General features: G+C 43.3%; 1 protein-coding gene across 1 annotated transcript; it reads right to left on the bottom strand.

The window, feature by feature from the left end:
• Nucleotides 1-303: 303 nt before the first annotated feature.
• Nucleotides 304-20,046, bottom strand: RNF34 (ring finger protein 34). The gene is made up of 6 exons (XM_036085067.2): nucleotides 19,918-20,046; nucleotides 7,939-8,157; nucleotides 5,545-5,952; nucleotides 3,955-4,056; nucleotides 3,482-3,683; nucleotides 304-1,239 (listed from the first exon to the last, which is right to left on the bottom strand). The coding sequence occupies exons 1-6, from the start codon at nucleotides 19,921-19,923 to the stop codon at nucleotides 1,049-1,051; spliced, it is 1,128 nt and encodes a 375-aa protein (XP_035940960.1). The 5' UTR covers nucleotides 19,924-20,046; the 3' UTR covers nucleotides 304-1,048.
• Nucleotides 20,047-20,436: the final 390 nt, after the last annotated feature.

Here is a 20,436-nt window from a genome sequence, read left to right as displayed (position 1 = left end):
AAGTGTCCCAGCGACTTTCTAAGATTTTAGACAAGTTCTTTAATTTCTCAGACGTTCCCCATCTGCAAAGCAAGGCAACCGATTTCAGAATGCTGGAGAGAACCAGAAAGCGCCCAGCACAATACCTGGTCAATGGAAACAGCAAGTCCGTAGTTAAGCTTACTGGTAGTCAGCAGCAAAGACCGCACGTCTTTGAAGGTGCTCCCGTCCCTTGCGAAGAAGGGTGCCAGACCGGACGCAGACACCCATTCGTGCTGTACCCAAGTGAATTAGGAACTGACTAGGACAATGTAAGCAAAAGCATTTCTTAAAATCTAATTTTATTCCTAAAGTTCAAATTAGCTAGCGGTAGCACTGAAAATACACTTTGACTATACAAAACAGTGTAAACTGATTACACATTAAAAAAAAGAATTTCACACACACACTTCTCTAACGAAAGAAGCTAGATGCAGCCCTTGCTCTAAAAAGCTGTACCTGAACAGAAACGGACATGTTGAGTCTAAGGCCCTGGCAAGTTGACTACAGAATGTCGGTTGTTCCCAATTATGTTTAAACGCAGAAATAGCAACAATGTGGAAACTTACATTCATCAAATAGTAGCATTTAAAATCTACACGACTAATAAAGTGACCATTCCGAGGGGCCACTGCTCAGTGTGTACCATGTTGGCCACTTGTGGACGTGATCTCATCCAAAGAGAACAGAAGTTTCAAACATCTGAATAGTTTAAGTTAAAAAGAGCATGAAGGAGAAATAAGAGAACAGGATAAACGTTCTCCGAAGAGAGCAGGAGCTGATGCTGTAAGCAGTCTGACTTCATCAGCGATCAGTGATCACGGACATGGGATGGAGCCCCGCACGACCTGGGAATCGGCCCGGCCACAGGCTGGCGGGCGTATGGTGCAGACCAACGTCACCACCACTTAGCAGGAATCTTTCTGTCCCCAGTTAGTAGTGAAAATAATTTTTTAAAATAGTTTCAGCCTTTGAACACTGAGTTTCCAGTCGCTTCTGTACATTGAAATGCCTGGGATGGAGCCTGGCTTCAGGACTTGAACACGTGCACGGCGCGCACCACGTACTGCCGACAGATGGGACACTCGCTCATGCGCTTGCCACACTTGGTGCAGGTGACCATGTGCCCGCACTCGAGCAGGACACAGTCGATGACTGCGTCCATGCAGATACGGCACAGGCGGTCGTCTTCCTCGTCCTGCAGCGGCAGCCGCTCGCCATCTGAAAGGCAACAGAGAGCGGGGGCTGCAGGCACAGCGCTGCCCGACGGGGGCCGAGCCCCGGATGAGCCCTGTGTTGTAAGAGAAATAATCCAGCTTCTCTGCACTTCGGCTCCCTCCACTAGGAATGGCAGTAATAATGCCCATGCTTCAGAGTTTTGCAAAGAAGAAATGAGAAATGCTTAGCTTAGGGCCAGGTAGGAAGGGCCCAACAAATGTTAGCTACTTATTTCTATTTTATAGCTGTAATTCAAAGTTTATGTGATAAGGATAGATTACTTCTGTAAGTGAAAATGAAGAAACCCAAGGTTGTCCTATACATGGGCCTCAGAGCACATGACTGGAAATTTCCAACCCAACTGTGTGGCCTCGGGAAAAGTCAGTCTCCAGAGCTTCATCTCGGTAGGAAGAGCTTTATTTCCACACTGATAGGAAAGTTATGAAGAGTCGTATGTACATCAAGTAGTCTGTACTTGGGGGAAAGTTTAGAAGTATCTCAAAAACCAGTTGGAGTCTGTCTAACTGTAAACAGGCCATCCTGGTTCTGTGGCCCAGATTTAGGTTCTGAGAAGATCCAAGCTCTGAATAAGAAAGGTGCTGGATGAGTTTAAAAAGTTCACCTCAGCCTGAGATTTGGTCCTAGAGCTATAGACACCGAGGCTTCCCTTTTTACAAGTCGTAGAGGGGACTGATGGGAATATATCATGAAATACAACAGTCAGAAAGAACAAGAATTCAACCCTAAAGGGCCAGTAGTCTCTGGATTTAAGAGAAATAACAATGCCATGTCAAGAGATTCTTATAAACCAGGGACTGGGGAGAAAGGATTCATGGGATAAAACAACGGATGAGCCAGTGGAGAAGACACTAGAGGGCTCCTGAGTAAACCAGAGTCTAGGCTGTGGTCCCCTCTCCTGCATGGAAGTTTCCTTCCAACTCTTTTAAGTTCTGAGCATAAAGCAGAGGAGCCAGGGTCTGTCAAGGCTATTAGGTAAGGCCACTGGGGTGAATCTCAACGTAAGTGACTGAAGCCAGTCAAACTAGGGAAGATTCCAGCTGTGCTCAAAACAAAATGAGTTTTCCACAGGCCTAGAGATTGGACCAGGGATAAAGTAAGCAGTGAGTTAACTGAAAAAGGCACTTTGGCAAACGTGCATGTCTTGGCCTCCTCTACCATAAACCCCTGGAGGCGGGGGATGGCCATGCACGACCAGTGCGCGCTATGCACAGTTGTACACACGTTACACTAAGCAAACGGACTTCTCCCCTCACTGCCAGAATACCATTTCCCAGCCACAGCCTGGGACCTCTGAAGGCTCTGAGGATTGATTCCTGTGTTTACCCTTGTGGCATCATCTTAGAAATAGGTATGTCAAAATCCTGCATATTCTGGACACAAAACTGTTTATCAGTAATTGCTGTATTATAACCAGATTTAAAGAAAAAAAAATCCAAGGTGATAAAAGTTAATGATGGGAGGACCATTTAGATAGGAACATAATAGGGCACCTGGGTGGCTAAGTCGGTTGAGTGTCTGCCTTTGGCTCAGGCCGTGATCCTGGGGTTCTGGGATCGACCTGCATGGGGCTTCCTGCTCAGTGGGGAGTCTACTTTTCCCTCTCCCTTTACCCCTCCCCCTGCTCGCTCGCTCTCTCAAAACAAAAAAAAATAGATAGGAACATAATATTTGTCAGTCTAAACACCACTGAAATCTTTTTTCTTGCTTATAAATGCTCTATGGCTTGGCCCTGCTACTAAGGATTTCTGCTCCATGCCTCATCAATAAATAGATCAGAAATTCTTAACCTCAGCTTTTCCCAACTTACACAGAAACCTAATACCTGATGCTAAGAACTACTTAACTTCTTGGCTCTAGGGAATTTCTTTTCCAGTGAGGATTTAAAAGCTACAACTGAGATAACCAAAGTACTGGCCTGCCAGAAGGGTTAGTGAGAAAGCATGCATTTTTATAGAGACAAAGAATTTCATTAGAGTTCTAACAAATTATGGCAAAGAAAACCAGACTGAACAGACGATGACCTAACTCACCTGGCAATGGCAGTCTCAGAGCCAACATCACATAATAAACCTACTTCTTAATAGATCGACAGATTCATACATCTTATTTGTTCAGTAAAAGGATAATTTTCTCAAAAAATCTAACTTCATTGTGATAGAAACAGCCCAATTTTTAAAAGCCTAAAGAAGGACAGTATAGGGGAAGAAAGAGAAAGGAAACCTACATGACTTTTGGTTTTCTTCATTCTCTTTGTATAACCGGTTTACTTTCTCTACCAGCTCCCATTTTTCACAACAGCCAGAATAGTTGACAAAATTCCGAGCCAGGATTTCCTTCAGCTGTCTCACGCTCATTCCTTCCACATCTTCAAGGCTTGACAGGTCAGACAGCGAAGCTCGTACTCGCTTCTTAGAGAGGCCAGGCGTCTGCGATCACAGAGGGCTTCCATTAGCTCTGCTCCTGCAAAGGCAGACCTCCCACAGCAAGGACAACTGCACGCTCCCCTCACCCTCCAGTCACCACTGGCCCTGGCTACTCTTCCCAGACTTCTCATCAGTTCTTGAAGTGTTGTCTATATTACGCTTCATTCAAACCAGAAGAAACATCCCGTGCTAATCTAGCAAAAGTCCACATAGGCACTTTCCCTGCCTGCCAGGTTGGCATGTCAAGGAAAGCAAATTTTATAGGAGCACTCACCCCCTCCTCTAAGTTTTCTTCATCGTCATCATCCTCATCATCTTCGTCATCATCTTCCTCATCCTCCTCTTCTGTGTTTGCTGAAGCTATTTCACTTTGTACCTACACATATCAATCTGATTAGGTCAGGAATCCTATTTTCCTAAGTATCAACCCTGTTTGTCAATATTTGACACTGGAGAAAACCCTTCCATAGATCCTTCCCAAGAATGATCCCAGCACCTGGCATACTCCACAATGACCTTGGATCTGGAGTGCTGCTGCCTCTCCCAAAGAGCTGGGCCCTATATGATTTCATAAATAACTTACCTTCCATAAAGTTATCTCAAAAGCCAAATTCCTATGTGTGTGTGAAATCGTACAACCTAACCAGAGAAACCTAACTCCCTGAGAAAGGTGCCATCACGAAATGCCAAAGCCGTCAGTGTATGCAACTGCACTGCTTCGTCATCAAAGGACCCGCATGAGGCTGGTCTAGCTGGAGCCTCAAAGATAACGGATAGAAGCTAAAGCGCTAAGTTCAGCCCGATCGATTTGGAAGACGTCAGTCCTACTACATCATACCTAGACATTCTGATTCCACAGAATGCTTTCTAGACTTCTTCACTGATGACTGATGCTAGTTCTAGTTTTTAGAAATTCCTCAACAATCAGAACAGAAAGACCTTTGACTTGGGTTACGTACCTTCTTCCATATCTTTCTCTTCAGACTTTGACCATAGTGCTACACTAGTCCAGGTCAGTTCCCAATTTCAAATATTCCACCCCACTGGCTCACAAGCACCATGTTGCAGCATCCAAAGACCCACACCTTCCAAGAATGGTCATATACCCAAAAGTGGCACACAAGTCAAATGTGTCTTGTGTTTGCATCATTGTTATGCCAGCTCTCATTTGGGAAAATAATTAAAACTCCTAGGTTGGACTTATCTAATTTGTGACTATTTAGAAGGCAACTAGACCAGATTTCCCTCTGCTCTTAACTGCTTTCTTCAGGGAAGAGAATTAAATGTGGAGAGAATTGTTCAAAACAATCCATTCAGCATTTCAGAATCATTCATACATCTAAACTGAATTATTAATTACGAGCCCTTGCACGTTATTCAATCAGGATGCCCAAGGACCTCACTGGGACAATATTCTGCCCTGGCATTTCTTTGAAATTAGTAGATAATCACATTATTTGATTAATTCACATGGCTTTTTCCCTTATCTAAATTAGAATTAGAACAATTTTACTGTAGCAAGGCAACTGGGCATTAGGTTAACTTATACTGCTGTGTCCACGGTCACTGACAAATAATCCTGCAAACATTTATACACTACTTTTCAGTCATTACTTCAATAGTTAGCATTTAACTTATAAGGAAACTGAAGTAACTAGAGTCAAGAGACTGATGAGCTTCAGACAGTTGACTTTGGGGCTACCCGGCACCTAGGCTCAGAGACTCACAGCGGGAGAGCCTGCACGTACAGAGTTCAGCAGCTTGTGGAATCCTCTGCCCCCACGGGGAGTCGTGAAGCCCTAAAGGCGCCACCCTATACGGCCAACTAGCGGGGCCAGGCCTTTGGTGTAGTTGTACCTCGTACCTGTGCCAGCGCCCCAGATCCGAAGGTCCGGTCTCCACCCATAAGGTCTCCCTGAAATGAAGACATGGTAGCAGAAGGGGCTGTATAGTTTGAAAAAAATGAATTTGTAAAAAAGCTAGAAGTCTGGGACCGCGAGGAATTGAGGCTGCTCGTGTCCAGGTCATCCTCAGAGCCCAGCCCATGGTGGCAGAGTACCAAATCTACCAAGTCTTCTTTCTCTCGACAGGTATCAGTTGGGATATTTCGAAGAATGAGATATTGCCGGAGATCCTTGACTTTTAGTCGCATTAACTGAGGGCGCTGAAAGGCCGTCTCTTGTAATAAGTGACACGTGGAACATCTGCGGAGATTTTCTTGTAAGACTGAACAAACGGAGCAAAAATCCTTCTTGCAGTCACAACATACATGCTAAAGAAACAGAAAGAAAAGAAGCAGCTAATGATAGCCAGATATAGGCCATTGTGAAAGCACTCCTGTTCTTTTTGCCTTCTATTAAAATTCAATTTTAGTTCTTATGAAGTCTTCCGTGGCACCTGGCTACTCTCACAGCCACCTTCGGGTTCCAAAAGCCATGAAAATCAAAACCCTCATGGCTGAGGCAGTTTGGAGTCACCGAAGTTCAAATACAGCCCTTTAAGAAAAACATACACTCTTGTGCTAATGAATTAAAACCTTTCCACCCCTTGGTGCAAACATGTAATTAGCAGAACAGAGATGAGTTGAATCACGTGGAGCAGAAAGCACAAACTCTTCCTACTCTTTTCCTATGTGAACAATTTCCCCACTTCAAGAGAAGCTGCAGCCGGGGCGGGGGGGGGGGGGGGGGGGAGAACACAGAGAGGGAAAGAGAAAGGCAAATTATCTCTCAAGGTCATTCAAAGCAAATAGAGGATCTCACTATTATAGTAATCTGTATCCTACCGAGCTTTAATCACACGAAAAGCCATTGCACTAGCAAAGCTTAAAGGAGACACTAAGATGTGCCCTTTCTGCTTGCCCCATTGTTCAAAAGCTAACACCTTGTTCCTGACATATTTTGGAGGACTGAACTGATGATCAAAGACTGACATGGCCTCACAATATGAATGGTTCTCAGAAAAAATGACTTTCTGTCTTAGAGAAGGTAACTGTCTTAGCCCAAGTGTTTTATGCTGAATCTCTACACATTGGTTATCTTATAATAATTTCTTCACGCGTTAAGAATGTGGGTAGGGGGCGGGGTGCCTGGGTGGCTCAGTCGGTTAAGCGACTGCCTTCGGCTCAGGTCATGATCCTGGAGTCCTGGGAATCAAGTCCCGCATCGGGCTCCCTGCTCAGCGGGGAGTCTGCTTCTCCCTCTGACCCTCCCCCCTCTCGTGTGCTCTCTCTCTCTCTCATTCTCTCTCTCTCATTCTCGCTCTCTCAAATAAATAAATAAAATCTTTAAAAAAAAAAAAAGAATGTGGGTAGGGGGCACCTGGGTGGCTCAGTTGGTTAAGCGTCTGCCTTCGGCTCAGGTCATGATCCCAGGGTCCTGGGATCGAGTCCCACATCCGGCTCCTCACTCAGCAGGGAGCCTGCTTCTCCCTCTGCCTGCCACTCCCCCTGCTTGTGCTCTGTCAAATAAATAAGTAAAATCTTAAAAAAAAAAAAAAAAAAAAGAATGTGGGTAGATATATTTTTTGAAACGAAGTCAGTTATAGTAAATCATCTCTGAACAAAACTGCAAACTAATTAAATCTCTTGCTCCAGAACATAAGCATAATCAGGAAGAATCGAAGTATAAAGAGCTCAAAGGCAAGATGCCTGAGCAACATGAGAACAACACCTTGTCAGAAAACTTGAGCAGTAATACAGTCCCTTCAACTGAGTACTTTTTTAAAAAGGTTTTATTTATTTATTTGAGAGAGAAAAAGAACATGAGTGGGGGGGGGAAGGGCAGAGGAAGAGAGAGAAGCAGACTCCCCACTGAGCAGGAAGCCCATTGTGGGGCTCGATCTTAGGACCCCGGAGATCACGACCCAAGCTGAAGGCAGACACCTAACCAACTGAGCCACCCATGCACCCCCAACTGAGTACTTTTCTGAATAGGAAATGGTTAATAAGGATTTTTGGTAATTTTCTTTTCTTTTTTTTTTTTTAAGTTTTATTTATTTATTTGGCAGAGAGCGCGCAAGTAGGCAGAGCAGTAGAGGGAGAGGGAGAAGCAGACTCCCCACTGAACAGGGAGCCGGATGTGGGGCTCGATCCCAGGACCCTGGGATCATGACCTGAGCCGAAGGCAGAGGCTTAACCAACTGAGCCACCCAGGCGCCCCAGGATTTTTGGTAATTTTAATAAAAAGAAATGATTCATTAGCATTCAACATATAATCAAGAAATGTATCTTTTGTATAGAACATTTCATCCAACTCACCTTCTTTCTAAAGACTGAAAATGAAAGTCCACAGGCTTTGCAAACTATGTTAGGCCCTTCCGTAGGTGCTGGTGGATAAGTGGAAAAATCAGAGTTTGGTGCAAATCTGAATGGACCGGTACCTCCTGCAAATCCTGCCTGCTGGCCCCGGACAGCTCCGGTTCCCATGACTTCATTCAGCAGCCCACAGCAGGAAGCCCACATAGACGTGGCACCCGCCTGGAAAGGAAAACAAAGACCACAGTTTAAAGCTGAGTGGAACCTGGGCTCTCTGCAAACTTCAGGGAATGCCACTCTGGAGAGGTACATTTGCCCTAAATAACTCTGAGATTATTCTTCTGAGGAATAAAACTGATATATAATGAATTTTAGGTGTACATTACAATTCGATTTTGTATACACTACAAAGTGATCACAAATCTAGTTCCCATCCATCACCATACAGTTGAGCCCCTTCACCCATTTTACCCCTCCTCTTATCCCTTTCCCCTCCGGTAACCAGGAATCTGTTCTATGAGTTTGTTCGTTTTTTTAAATTCCACATATAAGTAAAATCATATAGTATTTGTCTCTCTTTGCCGAACTTACTGCACTTAGCATAACTCCCTCAAGGTCCATCTGTGTTGTTACAAATGGCAAGATTTCCTTCTTTTTGATGGCTGGGTAGTATTCCATTGTATGTACCTACCACCTCTTTATCCATTCATCCACCAAGGGACACTTAGGTTTTCATATCTTGATTATTGTGAATAATGCCGCAGTGAACATAGGGGATGCATAGATCTTTTTGAATTAGTGTTTTCATATTCTTCAAATAAATACCCAAAGTGGAATAGCTGGATTATGGTAGTTCCATTTTTAATTTTTCAAGGACCCTCCATACTGTTTTCCACAGTGGCTATACTAACTTACATTCCCACCAACAGTGTACAAGGGTTCCCTTTCTGCCACATCCTCACCAACACATTATTTCTTGTCTTTTTTATAATAGCCATTCTAGTAAGTGTGAGAGGATATCTCACTGTGGTTTTGAGAGATTAGTCTTGGAAGCATCAAAAGTTTAAGCTCTTTGGAAAGATATAATTTTCTGGTATTTTCAAAGAATGTTTGGCGATGGGGAAACTTGCGACATCATTAAACAAAAGGAAAAGATACAATATGAACCCAATTTTTGTAAAAAAAGAAAAAAATCCACATACACTGAAACAGAGACACGTGTGTGCACGCAAAGAAAAATGACTGGATGGACGTACGGGTTGTGTAGCATGTGAGATATGCTTACACCAGAACAGCTGTTTGTTGTTTATCTGAAATTCAAGCTTGACTGAGCAGCCTGTATTCTATCTGGCACCTTCCCCTGGTGACTGTACTAGATGGCGCAGTTCTACAGGTTAAGGAAGATTTTTCCCAGCTATCATTTAGCAAACCAAATATAAACTCAAATTACTTAATTTCATTAAACTTCTGTTCTCTCAGGTGTAGCCGTGCATAATAAACTATGGCATATATAAATTTTATTTTGAAAAAATGATTGGGAAAACATCAAAATGCCAACTGAAGCTCTAGGGTTTTAATATAACTTGTATAAATCTATTTTCTTTCTACTTTCCAAGCTCTTTATAAATATACTACTTTGACATTAAAAATATATTTTTAAAAAGCAGTGATCCTATCTTTTCAAAATGAGAACACTAAACACAATTTCTGATGACTGGATAACCATAATGACCTTCCAGGGCAGAAGGGCTATTTGTCACTCCACTAAATGGCCTGAAATTAATGTATTGCCTTTAGTTTTTTTTTCTCCTGTCTCTTCCCTGTGAGGCACCACCGCTCACATTATACTCACCTCCAGCAACCTGTCTCCTTTTTTACTGCAGACTCAGAAACCTGATAACCAAGCTGGTCAGAGTATATATGAAAATATATTTTCAATGAGCACTCAAGGTACTTTCCCATGCAAAAGTATAAAAGCTATAGTGTTTGGAACCAATGAGCTTTTACCCCTTGTCCTAATTCTTAAGCACATTCTAGACTCTAGATAATGTGATAGATAATGGGAGTCCAGGTAGGTGAGATGTGATTAGTTAAAATGGCAACACGGTTCCGTATTTTATTAACTAACTCTATCAAATATTTACTATTTGTCCAACAAGCTCTTTAAAAAAAATTTTTAAAACAACCTTAAAAGGCTATTTAGAATGCTATAGAAGAATCATGCTATTCTTGCTATTTCCCACACGTAATATGCTATATTAACTATAGGGAAAGGAGAAGGTAAAACAATAAGAAACCACAATACAGTGTTCAAACAGTCTCAAGTTTCAGGGTCACTGACTTGAGTATTATATAGCTTCATACCCTATAATTCTAGAGAAACAGTGATGCCTTTAAAAGTCAGGTTGAACTATAATTAATAGTTCATACCTTTAAATAAATATATACCTCAGACTCTAGAGCCATGATATGTTTAAACATAAAAGCATGAAAATCCAGATTAAGTTCATTTAAAGTGCGTGTTCTTTTTTGCGGTGAGCACAGCATAACTTATAGAAGTGTCAGTCATTATCTTATACACCTGAAGCTAAGGTAACATCATATGTCAACTATACTTCAATAAAAATTTTTAAAATTAAGTTTTAAAAAAGTATTCTTTTCGCAAAAGATTCATCCTCAGTGCTTTAAACAATGAGCTCTTGGAGGGCCTGGCTCCCTCAGTGGAGCATGTGACTCTGGATCTCAGAGTCCTCAGTTTGATACCCACGTTGGGCGTAGAGATTACTTTAAAAAAAAAAAGTGAGCTCTTAAAACTGAAAATGTTTTTAAAAATTCAATTTGTGGGGTGCCTGGGTGGCTCAGTAGGTCAAGCATCTGCCTTTGGCTCAGGTCATGATCCCGGAGTCCTGGGATGGAGCCCTGCCCCCATCAGACTCCCTGCTCAGCCGGGAGCCTGCTTCTCCCTCTCCCTCTGCCCCTTCCCCCACTTGCGCTTACACTCTCTCATTCACTCTCTCAAATAAAATCTTTAAAGAATAAAATAAAATAAAAATTCAATTTGCATTACACCTGAAACTAATATAACACTGTGTTACTTATACTGGAATTAAATGTTTTTCAAGTTTGCTGTTGGGGGAAAAAAATTCAACATGTACATATCATTTTCAGGGGCGAAATACCTCAATTGCAGAAAGTACCACTGGGATAAACTCTTCTTCATTCCAAGAGTTTAAAGTAGTAGTATTTGGTGAGCTTCAGCTTCCTGCTGGCCTGGGTACTAAACAGTTAAACAGCCGTGTCGGCTTTTATCCCCTTTCTGATTCCCAGTGACGCTGCCTCCCCAACTCAACTGAAAGTTCCTTGTGAACACAACTCCCTTTTTCTACAGCATCTAGCTCCACCACCATTACTGATAAGAAAAGAACTGTGTAACAGGTTTCTTTATATTACCTCTTTCCAGGCAACGTAACATCAAATTTTGCGTGCTGCCTAGAAAGATCCACTTGTAACTAGTTGAGAAAGTATTAAAGGTAAAAAGGATTCTGACCTAGCAGGCATGAATTCTCAAATGATACCTCCTCTTACAAGCACCACTGTCACAGTTCGTTCTCCCAGAAAGCAGTTTTACAATGAGAGTTAAGGAAGAATATACATTTCAAACTCTATTAATGAGTATAATCATTAAAATTCTAAGCTGAAAATATTCACAGCTCTAGTGAAGGGAAAAGAATTTACTTTGGGAAAACAGGTAGAATCTCTATGCAGGCATCAATATAGGAGAGTAACAATTTCATCCCATTCCTCGTTTCTATAAAGGGGAGGGAATTTCCTCTTCATTCCCCAGAAGGGAAAACAATGAAAAGAACACTCCTATCTTCTTTTGGCCATCTCATTACAAAATAAAAAACAAAGCACAAGCCAACCACCAAAGTGTTGTCCCAGGCAAAAATATGTTGCTGCAACCTAATATTTGGCATAACTCAGCCAAAGACCGTAGCAAAGGGAAAGAGGAAACACAGAAAAGATCTAGGTCTCAGCTTCATTAGGTCTGTAAACTTAAGACAAAATCTCCCAATAAGAGAATACTCTGATCACACTCAAGAGTAAACCTACCTACATATACTGTTACCCTTTTAACGATAGCATTTGCAACACTCCAGCCTTCTTCAAAGTTCAGAAATTTGAAATCGTGGAAGCCCCAGTCACTAGTTTTATTTGAAGTACCTTTCTTTTGCATCCAGCATATTTTTTAAAAATTAATTTCCATTTCCCCCTTAAGCCCCATGTTTTCTGGCACACCAGTGCTGAAATGAAGGTGATTTCTTTAGTGCTTCGACATCCCTGACTTCTTGGGAGCAGGTGTTTTCAGTCTTGTATCACAAAGGCTACTGCCAAGGTCTCTTGATAGGAAATTGCACAGGCCTGTTAAGTGGCCCAGAAAGTCGTGGCTGGACTCAACAAGGGGGCCTTAAAAAATCCTGAGGCCTGGGTCCCACCCCAGAAATTCTGACTTAACTGGTCTGGGGTATAACCTGAGGCATCAGAATTTTTTTTTTTTTTAAGTAATCTCCACCCCCAACGTGGGGCTTGAACTCATGACCCAGAGACCAAGAGTCACATGCTCCAGCAACTGAGGCAGCCAGGTGCCCCTGGAATTTTTTTTAAAGTTCCCCACGTGGGGCTCCTGGGTGGCTCAGTTGTTAAGTGTCTGCCTTGGGCTCAGGTCATGATTCCAGGGTCCTGGGATCGAGCCCCGCATTGGGCTCCCTGCTCCGCGGGAAGCCTGCTTCTCCCTCTCCCACTCCCCGTTTGTGTTCCCTCTCTCGCTGTGTATGTCTCTGTCAAATAAATAAATAAAATCTTTAAATAAATAAATAAATAAAGGTCCCCACGTGATTTGAATTACAGTGGAGGCTAACGGGTTAACGGCGGCTTGGTTTAGGTGCTCTCTTCTTCCTGCCTACAAGATTTTAGCTGGAAAACCACTCAGTGGAGTGCTGATAAGGGGCTATGGTTACTTCTGAAGCCTGTGCCTCTCTCCAAGACCAAGACATTAGCCAAACACGCCTCACAACCTGTGGACAATTTTTCCCCACAGGAGTGGGTCATGTCTCTAGGGTTTCTCCTCCCTCTATGGTCTCCCCTAATACCTTCAGGAAGGCTTGGCTGAGTTTTTAACAATCTCATCTGATTCTTAAATTAGTTCCTTTCTATATATTGGCCCAGAATTTTTGCTGAAATTGGTGCCTTCCTTCATTTTTAATTTATTCCCTCATTTTATTTACTCTTTGCTTTCTGGCCCTAACTTTTTATTTCCCAACTTATTCCTCTACATGTTTTGTGTGAAATCTCCAGTACTAGGAGAAAGGCAGTGATTTTTGGGACAAAAACCACCATTGTTCAAACTATTTTTGTCCTTCACCTCCAAGTTGAAGAATCCACTCAGAAGATGAATCTCCCCAGCCCTGGTTGGGCTCCATCTCCTTGCCTCCCCTTTAGTAGGTTTCATCTTCCAGCACTTTCCCGTAAAGTCCCAACTTCCTAATTTTTTTTTTTTTTAAAGATTTTATTTATTTATTTGACAGAGAGAGACACAGCGAGAGAGGGAACACAAGCAGGGGGAGCGGGAGAGGGAGAAGCAGGCTTCCCGCGGAGCAGGGAGCCCGACGCGGGGCTCGATCCCAGGACCCTGGGACCATGACCTGAGCCCAAGGCAGACACTTAATAACTGAGCCAGCCAGGCGCCCCACCCTCAGGGCATAGGCATCCCTACCTCACAACCATCACCTTGACATTCAATTAATAATGCTTGAAGCGTCCTATACCAATCTTTCCCCTCTCAACTCTGTCCAAATTTTGTTACTACTTGACATGACAGTCCCAATTTTCAAGTAACAGAATCTATAAAAGCAATTATGGAACTATTTCAGAGAGCATTGTCCCAACAGTTTACTGAATGTGGGCTCTTGAAGGGGGTGTGGAAAGGGAACATGTTAGCTGATCTTCTGAGCTCCTGACTCTGCCTTTATTTCCTTGGAGCCCAGTTACCATATCTTGTAAGGTAATAGCCAAAAAGCTTCCTCCCTTTGCATCTTTCCTTTAAAAGCTTTAGAGACCCAGGTTCATGTTCTTTCCCTCTGTCTTCCCTATCCTTTAAGATCTTCCACCAGTTTAAGCAGCCTGCATTCCCTTGTCTTTTACTCACTCTCTGTTCACCTTCTGGTGGTAAGACTGAAACATATTTTCCAAACTACTCCATTTCCTCCTAGATTTTCTGAGCAAACCTAATTCCTAGACAGTACACAAGGCACAGCCCTTTGGCTCCTAAATTTGCAATAAACTGAGTTGTTGCTTTGCCCTGGTTCCAAGCACAAGATGAATGGTGACCCTTGCATGCTTATAAAAATTAAAAAAAGAAGAAGAAGAAAAAAAAGCTACCCTCCCATGAGTAAGGCCAAAGTCTGGATCTCTGAAAACTATAGCTATGATCTGGGCTTATGTGACTAACAATTCCAAATCCTACTTGGGACCATGGCTGAGAGGACTCCACAGGCTAAACCCCATGAATCTAAGAGGTTGGAAGGACCACTGTAAAGATGGCTACATTTCCTCACTTGACCATAAATGTAGTTCAAAAATGGAGAATAACCGAATAAGGCACCTATCTACCCATGCCTGGCACAGAGCTAACTCAGGGAATTTAGCTGTGTTTGCAGTTTATTTTCTACCCACCAATGACTAGTGAAAATAAATGATTTTCATAATAATCTAATCCCTTTCCTACATACCGCCTTAGGCCAAAATTGCTCCTCAATAATCATGGGACATGGCCTGCCTGGCTTGTATTAGCTAAGAACAAGGTATCACATTAAACACATACAAGGCCCATGGTAAAAAACCAATTCTAAAGCCTCCTGTCCGGACTGGCCCAGACACCTAGATCTCCTCATGCTATTCTGGTATCCAAAGCCAATGCACCAAGATTTTAGCGGGGCAGTAACTACTTTTTCCACTCCCAATTTGAAACTAAGAAATAATACAAACAGTAATTTAAATATTTGCTTTCTTCACTTATACCAATTTGAAAGCATGCCTTTAGCTCTGTAGCCCATCGGTCTTGATAATAGACCAATGACCAGCAAAGCTGACCAATAGCAGCTTACCACCTAGTTGACCAGAATGCTATCACCCCACAGGAAGACAGATCTGAGAAGGTCCCAGAAAGTGCTGTTTGGCTCCTCTGCTAAAACTCACCAACATAAACATTCCTCTTCTTTCTCTGGTAGCATAAAGTGTCTGTCCTGTATTGTTTCTTCCTAGAGGATGAATTAGAAAGTCTCTCCCCTCTGTAGGAATATAAAGGAGGCAAGGGGAGTGCACCCACAAACCTAAACAATTTGCATGCGAGTGGGACTGAGTTTCTACTGCTATGACATTTATTTCCATGATACACCACCAATATTACAAGCACTCTCTCAGATTCCTCAGTCAGATTCACACAACATAAGTCCATTCGGAATCACCATTCCAGTCAACAAAAGCAAGAGGAAATGTGTTGTTTCTTTGCAAGAGCAATAACCCAGCACCATTCTGGCACAGTGCCAGTTTTCAAATGGCCTCAAGTTTCAACCATCTTTGAGAGAGTGTGTGTGTGTGTGTTTCAGAATCCCTGTGGGTGGGGGGATAATTCCAAAATGCTCAATTAAAAAATTTTGCTACAAATTTTGAATCCTATCCTAAACCACATCAGGATGTGATCCTTTCTAATGATTCCAAGTATTATAGTCACCAGGCAAACTAGAATGAATAACAAGAAAAGCCATGCCGGGGCGCCCGGGTGGCTCAGTCGTTAACCGTCTGCCTTCGGCTCAGGTCATGATCCCAGGGTCCTGGGATCCAGCCCCGTGTTGGGCTCTCTGCTCAGGGGGGAGCCTGCCTCTGCCTCTGCCCCTGCCTGCCGCTCCCCCTGCTTGTGTGCTTGCGTGCGCACGCACACTCTCTCTCAAAAATGGATAAACAAATCTTAAAAAAAAAAAGCCATGCTGGTTTCCATGAAGATTAAATAACAATCAATGAGAAAGCTGATGGATTTGAAAACAGCAGAAAACTAATGATCATATTCTAAATCATTTGCCTTTTTTTTAAGTAAGCTCTACACCCAACATGGGGTTTGAACTCACAACTCTAAGAGTCACATGCTCTACCAACTGAGCCAGCCAGGTGCCCCTCTATCATTCCCGTTGATTAAAATAGGTAAAGAGCAGGCGCCTGGGTGGCTCAGATGGTTGGGTGACTGCCTTCGGCTCAGGTCATGATCCCCGAGTCCTGGGATCGAGTCCCACATCAGGCTCCCGGCTCAGCAGGGAGCCTGCTTCTCCCTCTGACCCTCTCCCCTCTCATGTTGTTTCTCTCTCTCTCTCGTTCTCTAATAAATAAATAAATAAAATCTTTAAAAAAAAAGAAAATAGGTAAAGAGCAATAATAATGCCACCTCCTAAGAGTTGCTTGCCATAACTCTAAATTAAATATAATACTGTATACAGTTATATTAAAGAAAAACCTCCAAATTTCAAATTCAAGAATATTAATTTTCTTGGATGTTGTATGAAGCTACTAGGACCAGGCAGGAATTCAGTTCTTCCACTAATGAAAGCTTCCTTGGAGAATTCACTCACCATAGGTGTTATTTTCAACTCCAAACAACTTTGTTTGCTAAAACTCAATGTCCTTGTGTTAAACAACATGAAAAGATGTTTCAAACCTTAGAACCAGTGATGTAAAAGAATAAGTTTTACAGTTTAAATTTCAATTAGGTTAAACTTTCCTGGGGCGCCTGGGTGGCTCGGTCGTTGGGCATCTGCCTTCGGCTCGGGTCATGGTCCCGGGGTACTGGGATCGAGTCCCACACATCGGGCTCCCTGCTCGGCGGGAAGCCTGCTTCTCCCTCTCCCATTCCCCCTGCTTGTGTTCCTGCTCTCGCTATCTCTCTCTCTGTCAAATAAATAAATAAAATCTTAAAAAAAAAAAAACTTTCCTACAGAACTTAGGACTAGCAGAAGTAACTAAGCAAAGCAGAAGAAACAGCTGAGAAGTTGAGATAATTATCAAAAATCTTTAACTTATTCAGAGCCACTTGAGCATATGTTCCTTAAAATGTGAAAGGATTTGTTATTGAAACTGCTGCTTCAACTGAAATAAAATTTGCAAGAAACTACCTTTTAAATTACCAAATAATCAGACCATATACCACAAAGGAGGAAATTCTACATCCTAAATTCTTTCTCTCATACAATTTGGACATTAAGCAGGCTGCAAAAACAGATGCTGATCTTAAAAATGCGTATTTTTAGGTAAGAAATTTGGCCAAATTGATGGATGGATTTTTACAGTAAGGTTTTCTGGAGATCATAAATGTTACCTTCCTCATATTTGGGTTTTGTTTTCTTTCTTTCTTTCTTTTTTAATATTATACTTGATCCTTAGCACCATTCCTCCACCTTTCAGAGAAGAAAAACAAAAAGGAAATTATATCCAACAGATTACTTTCTTCTTAATTTCTCATTTTGAGCTTGAAACAATGGACACGATTAGTACAATCAGGGGTGAGATCAATATAAATACGGAAAAACAGGAAGGAGGATTAAATCAATATAGGACACCAATTTGGATTTTTAAACCCCTTAGAGGGAATTAATTAAATGCTACTCTAAGGTTAAACAGTTACTTGAGTCTTTGAGAGGTAAAACTTACTTCAAAACATCAGTTTCTAAACAAACAAGTTAAAGGAAGAAAGTAAATACCCATTCCACACATATTAAAATCAGCTACTCCTGGGTTTGAGTGAAGATGTACTTTTCTGATTGTTTAACTCTCAAAAGTAATTTTAATTCCCCTGAAAGAAGTACTTGCTTCAATGAACATTCACATGTTAGGATTCCATGGCATCAGGAATCACTGGCCCTGCCCAGAAATCTACAGATGAGCATTGTTCACAATTTCAATTTTAAACAAAGTTAAATAATAAACAATAGCCCAAATCCTGTATTTCAGGAATCCACTTTCCATAAAAACATAAATGAAAAGCAGCTATCTTCGTAACAGTCCTTTTGCACAGACTGATGTCCATTTAGGTCTGCCTTTTTGCTTCATGAAGCATGTATCTTTTCTACTTTTTCAACTACCACCAAATTTTGTTTCTAAAATGTCAAGTCAGAAAGCAGTGTCTTCCACTTAAATTGATTTTAAAGAACTTGATTAAAAATTTCAACACTGGGGATGCTTGGGCAGTTCCGTGAAGCGTCTGCCTTCAGCTCAGGTCATGATCCCAGGGTTCCTTGGGAACCTCATAGGGGCTCCTTGCTCAGCAGGGAGTCTGCTTCTCCCTCTGCCTGCCACTCCCCCGCTTGCGCTCTCTCTGACAAATAAATAAATGAAATCCTTAAAAAAAATTTTATTAAAAAAAAAAATCCAGCACCAGACCTGTCCCTACTTCTCTCCTTCTAAATCTAGTTCATTGACGGGTGACAAATTTAATACTAATCACGATTTTGACATTCTTTAAGGCTATATACATATATATGTATATTTGTATTTGTGCGTGTGTATACATATATATATATAAAGATCCCTGTTTTGTTTCTGAATCTTAACACACCAAGATGATGGTTTGCAGCAAAGAAAGCTAGTTTTAGATATTTTTATATCTAATATCTTCATACTTTAACACACAGTTCAAAGTTTCCAATTTCCAAAAATCCTCCTTGTTTCCTAAGGCCAGAAATATCCTTTCTTGCTCCTGAGCGTTTTGTTTTTGATACCTTACATCATATTCTGCTTTTTAATGTGGTTAGCTGAGAATGTCTTTTCTCTTGATTGGCAAACTCCTAAAAGGTGGGATTGCATTTTCAATTACTCCAACTCAGCAAGTCTCCCTCTTCTTAACACATAGGAAACGTTCATGAAAATATTTGCTGAATTTCTCTAGCCACTTGACACTCCCTATCAATCTTCCGCAGCAAATTTTTGAGGCTTTGTGAGGGTACAGTTTTAAGCTAGCAATTCACTGTTACTTCCCTTACCCACAACAAGCACGCCTCTTCAGAGGGATTAATGAAATCGTCTAGGTCTGAAAGAGTATCACCTTATGACTCATCCCACTTGGTTTGAGTTCAACAAATGAATCAATACCTGAACTGATTGTCCTACACAGAGCTCTTTAGAACTCTGAGATCAAGTTGAGAAAATCAGCTCCCAAAAGTAGGCCAGAATCTTCCCCCTTCCCCCTTTTCTTAAACTTCTCACTCACTGATGCTCCCACGCTCTCACACCCACCTTGAAGAACTCAAGCTGTCAAATTACTTGCTGCGTACCTAGTGGCGATGGAGACACATCTAGTTTGCTAGCGCCCTCGGTCACGGCCCCAGTAATAAGCCTACGAAGAAATCCTTCAGAAGGGTGGGATCCCCGCCTGAAGGCATCTTTAACCTGTTAGCCTAGCCCCAGCCTCACGACTCTCCGCACTACTCTTCTTCCCCTTCGTCCTGCGGTCTCCGTCCTGCGACAGTCCCGTAGTGTTCCCGACATTTGGGTTAGTTCAAGGACTCGGGGCGGGAGAGGGCACGCTGTGGGCAAAGGCATGGAGGGCTGAGGCGGGAACTAGGGGGTCTGCCTCAGGCCCCCGAGGAAGCGGACAGGGCCAGGAGCAAAGACCGGCCCACCAGGCTTGAGCGCGGGGGGCGCCCGGCCTCTCCCCCCCCCTCTCAAGCTCGCGGAAGGGAGGCGCTGTGGGAGCTGGAGAGGTCCCGGAGCCCAGGATCTCCGCTGTGGGCAGGTCAGGGCCCGGACGCCGGCCCGGGACGTCCCCCAGCGGAGCTCTCCGAGGTGCCGGCGGGGTGAACCGCTGAGGCTAAAGGAAGCCACTTCAGGCGCCCCGGCCAGTTAGGAGAGGCGAGGAGGAACTGCCCGGCCCCACCGGCCCCTCACCTTCATGGCCGCGACCGCCGCGTCTCGGTCGGCTCTGCCGGGGAACTAAGCACCATAGCAGCTCCTCGCACAGCCGCCTTCCTGCCTTCTGGGCGGCGATTACGGCGCCTCTCGCGGCGACCGAGCGTCCCGACGCAGGGGCGTAGTCACGCCCGCCTCTCGCCCCCGGGAAGAGCGCCGAGCGGCGGCCGCGTCGGCCAATCCGAAGCCAACGCTCTGGGGGCTGGTCACCAGAGCCAATGAAGTGGCGGGAACGGGGCGGGGCCTCTGGCCTGCCGGGTAGGCGGAGGAAGACTCCATTGCGCCCAGAGCGGGGACGGGCGGGTCTGGGTGTGGCGGGAGGCGCCCGCTGGGACTGATTTCTTGGTTGGGTCGCTGAAATAGGAGTCAGCGTTCCCCGAGGAACCTGTATGGTAGAGATTTAGCTTTGGGGCTAGGTGGTCCAGTTTCCAGGGCAGTGAAGGCAGGAAGGGGCGTGGTAAATTTGAAAAGACCGGTTGGTTTGAAGGGTTTTTGGTT

The sequence above is a fragment of the Halichoerus grypus genome, chromosome 13, assembly GCF_964656455.1.
Source record: "Halichoerus grypus chromosome 13, mHalGry1.hap1.1, whole genome shotgun sequence".
NCBI lineage: Eukaryota > Metazoa > Chordata > Mammalia > Carnivora > Phocidae > Halichoerus > Halichoerus grypus.
This window is presented reverse-complemented; position numbering and strand designations above follow the sequence as displayed.